At 37.2% G+C, this 10,280-nt stretch overlaps 1 protein-coding gene across 1 annotated transcript; it reads left to right on the top strand.

Annotated features, from left to right (window-relative positions):
* Positions 1–5,131: 5,131 nt before the first annotated feature.
* LOC146897997 (ubiquitin-related modifier 1 homolog 2-like) lies at positions 5,132–8,275 on the top strand. Its single transcript, XM_085732730.1, has 4 exons — positions 5,132–5,304; positions 6,586–6,667; positions 6,761–6,843; positions 7,920–8,275. The coding sequence occupies exons 1-4, from the start codon at positions 5,282–5,284 to the stop codon at positions 8,035–8,037; spliced, it is 306 nt and encodes a 101-aa protein (XP_085588856.1). The 5' UTR covers positions 5,132–5,281; the 3' UTR covers positions 8,038–8,275.
* The last annotated feature ends 2,005 nt before the right edge of the window (positions 8,276–10,280 follow it).

The following is a 10,280-nucleotide window of genomic DNA, read 5'->3' as shown; positions in this document are numbered from 1 at the left end:
TGGTATAACCAATATCAGATTCATCGCTAACTTGGGAAAATATCCCGTCTTCAAACTACCTCAAGGGCGCATCACCCGACAACATTGTGGGTGTGGTTGATTGTGTGGACTCCAATCTGGCTTCTTGGAAAGGGGGCTCCTCAATAGGCCTGGTAGTTTGGTTCCTGCTATTATTGTTATTAAATTTATACCTTCTTACGCGATGCAAATTCAGTGGTATTCTCAATCTATTTATGATTATCTTGACAAAGTTGCATGTAGATTTGTGTGGAAGGGGTTAAAAGACAAAAGGATTCATTTGGTTAGTTGGGATAAAAGGACTCGACACAATAGATTGGGTAACCTTGATATTCATATTGATATATTCCAAAATGTGCCTCTCCTTGACAAATTAGTGTGGTATATTCTTACCCTTAAAGATAAATTATGGGTCACACTATTTAAAGATATATACTTGGGGAAAATTTGGTCTCAAATGCTACCACTCGAAAGGGATCTCCTACTTGGAACTCTACAAAACTATATTGAGCTCCATATAAATGGGTTTCAATTCAAAGTGGGGGGTTGTAACTCCGGTTTTTGGTATAGCCCCTGGCTAGATAAAGAGCCTCATTGTACTTATGTTTATAACGTTCACTACTATGATATGAGCTGGAGCATTAAGGAACTTTTGCATATTTCCCACTAATAATTGACAGGAATGATTGACAACTTTCTCACCTATGTTCCATATTTACCACTAATAATATCAATACGATTAATTTGGCCCATCCTTTTCTTTTGCATGACCTTCCTCATTTGTTCGAGAAGGCTATAAAGGTTAATGGAAGCCCATATTTCGTTGCTCGAGGAAGAATGTTTGATTGGATTTGGTGCCTTTGTGTTCCTTCCAATATTTAGTTCTTCTTATGGCAATTGCGTTACGACTCTATACCTTTCAGGGCTGTTTTATTGTCCTATAATCTTATCTTTTCAAAACTTATGCCCCATTTACAACGAAGGTAGTGAAGATATGTTATATGTTTTTTTTTTCTGCTGACGTGCCAAAGATGTGTGGTCTATTTGTCTCCACCAGTCTGTCACTCCTTATGATCGAAATAGTTTGTGTACTTGGATGAAAGAAGTTATTTCAGATATTGTCCCCATTGACCCATTATCATGTGGAAGATTTGGTGTTTTCACAAAAAAATATATCTTTGAGAATATTAAGCATTTTGTCCAAGACATTGACACTGAAAGGTTATCTCTTTTACATCATGTCTTGAAAGATTTTGCTTCTCCAACCTCTCACATTGTTCAACAGTTTGCTCATATCGTCACTTGGCTACAACCTAGTGTGATTCAATAGCTTTCAATGTTGTTGGCAATGTTTTCCTCGATTCCAACTTGGAAAGTGTTGGTGGTCTTATTCGTGATCATACATGTTATTCTTTCTATGGTTTCTTCGGGATCTCCAATCTTATTCATTTTTTTATTGTTTTAATTTTATGAAAAATATTATTATATTATCGTATCAATTAATTTGAGTCACTATCAGATTTGTCATGTATAATATAGATAAATGCAATCAAATCGAAAACATATATTCGTAAATTGTTTAATCATGTAACGGAGGGAGTACTTCATTAGTTTAAATACAATCTAACGTTGAAATAATACTTAAATACTAACCACTCTTTTCTTACCATGACTTATATAATAGTAAGTACGTTGAGAGTGATATGAGATTATTAACGAAGCATTTTAACGTGCAATAATTTTCTTGTGTAACAATTTTCTTGACATAACTAAACGTATGGTTAAAATTATTTTGAAATTTCAATATATGACTTATGTAATAGTAAGTACGTTGAGAGTGATATGAGATTATTAACGAAGCATTTTAACGTGCAACAATTTTCTTATGTAACAATTTTTTTTTTTTTGGGCAAAGGCAAAGTTAAGCCATTTCATTCATAATCAACGAATACAAAGTTGTTGGTACAAGAGTGAAAATATGGGGGCTAGTGTGATATAGAGATGCTCTAGCTATATTGTGAGCAACACTATTTGCTTGCCTCCGAATATGCGACACTACAAAGTCGGGACTGGTAAGTAAGAGACTTCTACACTGGGAGATGAGATCACCAAATTCATTATGAGGGTTGGAGTTTTTGACGAGTGCATCAACCAGAGACTTACAATCGGTTTCAAAAAAGACAGCAGTCATTCCATACGAGATGGCCATTTTTATAGCTTCCAACAAGCCTATGGTTTCGGCTTCTAGGATTGTGGTGGAAGAATAAATATAATCAGATTTGCCAAACATAAAAGATCCCGAGGAGTCTCTAAAACAAATAACATACCCCATAATTGAATTGTTGTTGAAAGACGCGGCATCAACATTGCATTTGATTGTTCCCACGGGAGGTTTTCTCCAAGCATGAGGAATATTGGACGCTTGGATAGGCAACTTTGCTTTTTGCATACAACTCCATTCATTGAGAGTGTCCTTAGCTCGGGTAACTATGTAGGCCGGTGAGTTATCTGTGTTATCCCAAAGCTTTGAATTGCGGTTTTTCCACAAACTCCAAAGAACCATGGCTGCTATATATCTTTGATGTGTGGGCAACCTGTCGAACAGATCAAAAACCATGGAAGTAAAGTCATTAGTTGTCACTAGCAGACCATGTACAATGTTTTGGATGCTTATTTGTTCCCAACATTTGACAGCTTTTGAGCAAACAAAGAAGAGATGCATATGCGTTTCAGCCAAGAGGTCACAGCAAACACAAGAATCAACACAAGGGATGCCACGGCTGATGAGATTTGCGCGGGTTGGTAAACACTGATGCGCTAACCGCCAGATAAAGGAGCGAACTCGGTGAGGAGTTTGCATCTGCCATATAGAATTCCAGCAGAAATTGTTACGGACAGGTGCAACGTCAAGTAAAATATCGGAGCAGAGACGGTAAGCTGATTTGACAGTGTAGGCTCCATCCACAGTTGACTTCCAGATTCGAGAATCGGTTCTTGATCGAGCAAAAAGAGGAATGGATAGAATTGCGGTTACATCAGTAGCCTCAAACAGATTCTGTATGACAGGAATGTTCCAAGAATTCAGACTTGGGTTAAGCAAAGCGTTTACCGTAAGATCTTCATAGTGAATAGGGGGCGAGGTAGAGGGTTTGTGGGAAGGAAGGTTGCGGATCCACGGCATTTTCCACACATTAATATTGGTGCCATCTCCAATTTTCCATCTATGACCCAGTGAAAGTAAAGATTGAGTGCTCCATAGACTCCTCCAAGTGTAGCTTGGATTATGGCCAAGGTTGGCGTCCAAGAAATCCCTGCGCGGGAAGTATTTAGCTTTGAGGATCTGGGTGAGAAGAGAGGTGGAGTCGGATAAGAGTTTCCAACTTTGCTTTCCAAGCATAGATAGGTTGAAAGCCTCCAGATTACGGAAGCCAAGGCCCCCTAAACTTTTGTGTAGAGTGAGTTTACCCCAACGCATCCAATTAATTCCACGACGGCCATTCTTTTTAGAACCCCAATAAAATGAGTTCATCGTTCGCTCAATCTCATCACATAAAGAAGGTGGAATGAGAAAGGCACCCATACAATAAGAAGGGATAGCTTGAGCGACAGATTTTATCAAGATTTCCTTACCTGCGCGAGAAAGGGATCGGGCGCTCCAAGATTGGCATTTTTTCCAAATCCGATCCTTTAGATAAGAAAAATTGGCCTTCTTACTTCTCCCCACCATGGATGGTAACCCCAAGTATTTACCATTGCCGATAGTATTGTGAACTCCGAGTGAGGAGGTGATGGACGAGATGGTGCCTTGGTGCGTATTTGCACTGAAAGCTATGGCTGATTTGGCCAAGTTTATCGCCTGACCTGAAGCTTGTTCATAAGCAATTAGAATATCTTTAAGATGCTGTGCTTCTGAAGTTGTAGCTTTACAAAAAAGAAAGCTATCATCGGCAAATAAAAGATGGCTGATGGATGGAGCAGTGCGGCATATTCGAGCACCATGAAGATGGCCTCGACGTTCGTAATTTTTAATGATGGCAGATAAACCTTCAGCACATAAAAGATACAAGTATGGAGATAAAGGACATCCTTGTCTGAGCCCCCTTTCAGGAGTTATGGGACCAATGCGGTCACCATTAAAAATTATATGGTATTCAACATTGGAGATGCACATCATCATCCAAGAGACCCATTGGGGAGAGAAACCCAGCTTGCACAGAATAGCTTGTAAATAAGCCCAACTAACACTATCAAAAGCTTTTGAAATATCAAGTTTCAGAGCCACATCACCAATTTTGCCTTTATGTTTACAGCGCATGTAGTGAAGAATTTCAAAAGCAGTGAGTGCGTTGTCCATGATTGAGCGAGTAGGGACAAAAGCGGCTTGTTCAGGAGAAATCCATTTGTTGATTAAGGGTCTGAGACGGTTAGCCAATACCTTGGAGATAATCTTATAAAGCACGTTACTGAGAAATATGTGGTCTTTCATAGTTTCTGTAGTGTCTCCTTTGGGCACGAGCACTATGTGAGTTGCATTCAGTTCTGCAGGAAAAGTACCTGAGGCAAGCCAAGATGTTGCAGCTGAAAATATATCTCCACCTATTTCCTTCCAGAAACGTTGATAGAAAGCCGGATTGAGACCATCTGGGCCAGGGGATTTATCTGGATGCATGCTATGAATAGCTTCTTGGAATTCTTGCTCAGTGAACGGCTGTGTGAGAGAGTTGTTGTCATCATCTGAAACTTTGTTTTGCACACAGGAAATAATGTCACGATAGTCACCATTCCTTGCTGTAAATATAGATGTGAAGTAGTTTCTTACCTGATGCGTATGTAACAATTTTCTTGACATAACTAAACGTATGGTTAAAATTATTTTGAAATTTCAATATATGACTTATATAACAGTAAGTACGTTGAGAGTGATATGAGATTATTAACGAAGCATTTTAACGTGCAACAATTTTCTTGTGTAACAATTTTCTTGACATATATGGTTAAAATTATTTTGAAATTTCAATATAGTGACGAAAATAACACTATTTGGTTCAAACCCGGCCAACAAAAAGAAAAATAACACTATTTGTAAAATAAAAATAATCCGTAAAACGACATCGTTTTCTTTGATGCTTTTCAAAGAAATCTGAACGCACATTGCGAAGAATTCCCCTTTCATCTCTCACTGTTCGAGTTTAACTCTCTCTCATCATTCGATCCTTTCTCTCTGTAGGGTTTTGGAGTTTCTCAGTAAACAGTATCATTCAACATGCAGCTTACACTTGAATTTGGGTAAGTTTATCTTATTTATTTCATTTATTATAATTCTCTGCTTGTAACTTGTTAATTCAAAAAACTACAAAAAATAACTTAGGAATTAAATTTACAAATTGGTTGTTTTTCACCATTGTTTAGGGACTAATTTGATGTATTTTTCATAGTTTAGGAACCTTTTAGTTGATTTTAATAGCTTAGGGACTAATTTGATGAGAGAGTGATAGTTCAGCTAGTTAAATTGAGTAATTAAGTTCATTGATGTAACTGGTTTGACATGATATTTGAAATAATTACCTAGTTGGGTCACCAGTTCATAGCACACCAGACACGATACAAGCACCGACTCGCTGACACGGCTAATAATTTGAAAAAATCATATAATTCAGTGTAATCATATGTGTCGGTGTCGGATCACGCGCCTAATCCGAGGAGTGTCCGTGCTTCATAGTGTCAAACAATTCAGTCTTGTTCTATGAAGCACAAACACTCCTCGAATTAGGTGTGTATCGGTGTCCGACACCGACACGACACAACACAGACACCTATGATTACACATAGTTATGTCATTTTTCTTAAATTATTATCTGTTTCAGCGTGTCAGTGTCATGTCCGATATCTGTGTCCATGCTTCATAGGTCTTGTTCGAGTTTAGTTATGATTTTCACTGTGTACGGACTTTTGTGTTGTGGTAGAATCAGAAGAGTAATTCAAACCTAAACTAAGTTCAATTGCTAGCGGCATGCTTATATCTTAATCCAATATTGTTGGAATTACTATTGTTGGATTAGGAGTGTATCCGTGTCGGACACGCGTCGGTGTCCGTCACCGACACAACACGACACAGACACATATGATTACACATAATTATGTCATTTTCTTAAATTATTATCGGTTTCAGCGTGTTGGTGTCAGCGTCATGTTCGGTGTCTGTGTCCGTGCTTCATATGTCTTGTTCGAGTTTAGTTATGATTTTCACTGTGTACAGACTTTTGTGTTGGGGTAGAATCAGAAGAGTAATTCAAACCTAAACTAAGTTCTATTGCTATAGGCATGGTGATATCTTAATCCAATATTGCTGGAATTACTACTGTGCTTAAATTATACAGTTATTTTAGTTTTGGATCTGTCCACCTTACCTTGTTCGTTTGTTTAGGTTGGTGAACACCAAATTGAAGTTCATTCAGTGTTTTTGTACTGATGTCTGATTAATGTCAATTTGGTATTGATGTAGTTATCTATATTTGAGATTAGAAATTTAATTTTTGTCTGGTTGGTTAAAATGGTTGAAACATGCAGAGGGGGTTTGGAGCTTCTTTGCGACTCCAAGAAGATTCACAATGTCAATGTTGAATTTGAGCAACAAAATGGAGAAGACAAGGTAGTATACGACTTAAAATTGTTTGGTCTATGGTTTTTTTTGAAAGCGCTTCTATGATTTGCATTCTTATAAGATTCTCTTCATACTTTTCAGTTAACCATGAAAGGATTGCTTTCTTGGGTTCGAACCAACTTGATAAAGGAGAGGCCTGAAATGTTTATGAAAGGAGATACTGTGTAAGCTTGATGATATAAATACACCTGATACATGCATCATTAGTTAGAATATAAATACACCTGAGTCATGCATCATTAGTTAAAAGTTGTTTCCCTAAATGAGCTTATTTTTATGTGAGTAATTAATGGTCTAGCCACGGTCAATTTTATCTTAAGTGAGTGCACCATTATCTGAACCTAAATGATTGAATGATGGAGACTTGGTCCCTTAGTTGATAAGCTTTCTATTAGATGATCCTTTTTCTTGGTAATTATTTGTTGTGTTCCTCAGTATCACCCATGGAAGGTTTTTCTGTCGTCAACAGAGAAATTGAATAGAAAAGGAATGCTTGTGCTTAAGTTGAGCCTCATCAATGCCGTATTAGGTTTTTATATTGGCCTAATTCATCCTTACTAAACCGGCTTGTGAGGTGAAAGGGGGCCACCCTTTGTTTTTTTTTTTTTTTTTTTTTTTTTTTGAAGAAGCTAAATAATCCACCCAAATTGGCACCGGAGAGAATCAAACCTGAGACCTTGCGGAGGAGCACACTCCCAAGATGGGGGACCACCCTTTGTTAACTCTTATCAAGAGTCCTATCTTTTCTATGCGGGACTTGGGTTTTTCCCAATACACCCCCTCACCCCCAACGCTATTGGGCATGGTGTGTGTGTATAAATGGTGGATGGCCCGAAACGTTAGGCTCTGATAGCTTTTGCTTTTCTGTTGTAACTGAATTCTCAATCTATTTCATATTTCATATAATGAATTCAATGAGAGTACATGAAGGCGATGAGTCTATTTATAGACTCCGCGTAACTACCTCTAGTTAACTGACACATGTCAGTTAACACGCCCTAGATGACTGACAGTTCCCAGTTGAGTCAGTTAGAGTGGTTACAGTCTGTTAGAGACATATGTTCTGGTGTGATACACCTTATGGTGATCATTCTGATCACTTGCTATCTGTTCTAGAGTCTATCCTTTGATACGTTGATATCAGATTACTTATAACGGAAGTGCCAGATGCATAAAATGTGTAATATTATCATTATAGGGTTGCTGAACTATTTATTTCTGCCTGTGGTTTGTCTTGCAGTAGACCTGGAGTTCTCGTCCTTGTGAATGATTGTGATTGGGAGCTAAGTGGTCAACTGAGCACTACACTGGAAGAGAAAGATGTGGTGGTCTTTATATCAACCTTGCATGGTGGTTAGCTTCTAGTTGATCAAATTTTTGATAAAGTAATATACTAAAAACAATCCTTGTAGTCATGGTGAACCCTGCTGATTACAATCTGGCTATCAAATCGCTGAATCAACTTACATGCTATATGCACTGAATATTCTGTACTATCACAGTTATATTTTTCTATTATGCTTTATGGCTTTTGGCAAAAGATGTAATAACATGTCTTATATTAACAAATTAAAGTTGGATACTATGCTTACTGCATATCAATCTTTCTCTATACCCTTGTGTTACTTAAATGCTGCTGTAAGGACTTATCCACTTGTTCATATTGGATCTTCATTCTTTGACTGTTGGTCAATTTTTAGACACCAATTGAATTGAAGCAGGATGATTATTATCAAACTGTCATATACATAAGGTTTGGCAACAAATTCAGGACCTGACATTTTTTGTGTGGATTGGCATTTGGCATACCTGCTTAGGAATATAGGGATTTTGCTCAAATTTTAAGTCATTCAACGTGCTCGATTAAGTTCTAAGTCTCATTTTATTGTTTAATATTTGTTTGAACAAATACCATTTTTAGTTTGTTTATCAGTTAAAATAAAAAACAGAGAAAGTTGAAGTCTACATTATCTTTGATCATTCAAGTGATTTTTTCATTAACGTTGAAGGCATTCTCCCAGCACCCTATTGCATGGCACCACCTTACAACACATAGCCTTAGAGGTTTGTTAATTTGGATTTGATGCAGTTACTCATCATAGCTGATCTAAAATCGATGTATGAGATTGTCCATAGTTGATTTTGTTATTGTTTAATTTGCATCCTTTAATTTCTAAGTAATGAATGTGATTCAAAACAACGTATAACTGCATACTTTTTTTTAAAGTAGACAATAAAGGTCTAAGGTTTGTGTTGAACCCTTATTGTTGTGTTTGTTTTACAATATAAAATCACATTCCTTGGAACGATATCCATGAATCCGGAGAGTAATGAACCATGAACCAATGCTATAGAAGAAGCACCCAACATAGTTAGAGAGTCTGCACAATTTTTTCCTTCTTCAAGGGTGTGAGCGATGCGAGCATTTCATTCCTGATGGAGAAAATCTTTGATGTCTTGGATCAAATTAGAATACCTGTTAAATCTTGGAGTTTGGTCTTGAGGGAGATCAACACAAAGAAGAGAGTTTGTGAAACAAAAAACATGGTGATCCAACTGCTTAGCCAATAAAAGCCCCCGGTGAGTAGCATGAAGCTCAACATGAAGAATCTCAGAGGATCTTTGGATGAACCCCAAGCCTGAGAGCCAAGATGCACAAGGGTGACGAAGCAAACCACCAAACCCAACTCTTACAGGGTTGTTAAGGAAACCTCCATCAACGTTTAGAATGGTGCGATTTTGATTGAAGGAGTTCCATTTTACACTTCTATCATCATGTCTCTCAAGAAGAGGTCGCGAAAGGCAAAAGATCTGGAGGATAAAGTAGTTGTAACACTGCATGGTGTTGATCTAAATCAAGTGTTAGAACTCAGAAGGTGTATTATGCATGTTACTCAATTGATGATTTGTTGAGGGTGCACAAATTTGATCAGACAGAAACATGTTTAGTCACAATTCTATACAAAGAATGTTATTCATCTAACCAACATTGTAAATTTACTCAAATCAAATAAAAAAAGTTGCAACAAAACTAAATCTCCTTTGATCTTAGTATTTTGCTTTTGAATAGTCTTTCACTTCTATCTTTAAGTTGTCTTTTGCCACTAACAGAAAAATATGAGAAAAATGGAATTGGAAATTTCTATTTAAAATGAACTGCTTTTTACAAGAATGACAATGAACCAACAGCAGAAAGTGCAGCAGAAAGAAACATGTAATTGGAATTTCTCTGATTAATATATAATACATTGATTTGTGTGACCTTCTGCCTAATACTGAAAGGATCACTCAAATTATATCAACATTGTTAACTAAGGATTGCATAAAAGCATGTTAAGATACTGACTATATTCATGTTATGGACAAATTTCAGAAACCAGGTAGTCATTTTGAATTAGAAAATTGGCACAGTTATGTGATTAACCTGACATGATTCCCTATAAACTTTGTGTGCATGTGTGATCTGCCTCATACAAAAATAGAATTAACTCCATTACCTATCGATGAATTTATCCAATTAGCTTACTGGCATATCCTTCCCATGATTCCGAGTCAAAATTCAAAGGTTTACTGGTGGGAGCTGTTCTGAGGAGCGCACCCT

This window comes from Medicago sativa, chromosome 8 (assembly GCF_051527215.1).
Source record: "Medicago sativa cultivar Bolivia chromosome 8, Bolivia_mono, whole genome shotgun sequence".
Classification (NCBI taxonomy): Eukaryota; Viridiplantae; Streptophyta; class Magnoliopsida; order Fabales; family Fabaceae; genus Medicago; species Medicago sativa.
The sequence above is the reverse complement of the archived record's forward strand: the minus strand, read 5'-3'. Positions and strand labels throughout refer to the sequence as shown.

Coding starts and splice junctions, on each gene's coding strand:
- LOC146897997 (XM_085732730.1), top strand. CDS start 5,282: ATGCAGCTTACACTTGAATTTGG. Junction 5,305..6,585: donor CAGCTTACACTTGAATTTGG/GTAAGTTTATCT, acceptor TGAAACATGCAG/AGGGGGTTTGGAGCTTCTTT. Junction 6,844..7,919: donor TTTATGAAAGGAGATACTGT/GTAAGCTTGATG, acceptor TTTGTCTTGCAG/TAGACCTGGAGTTCTCGTCC.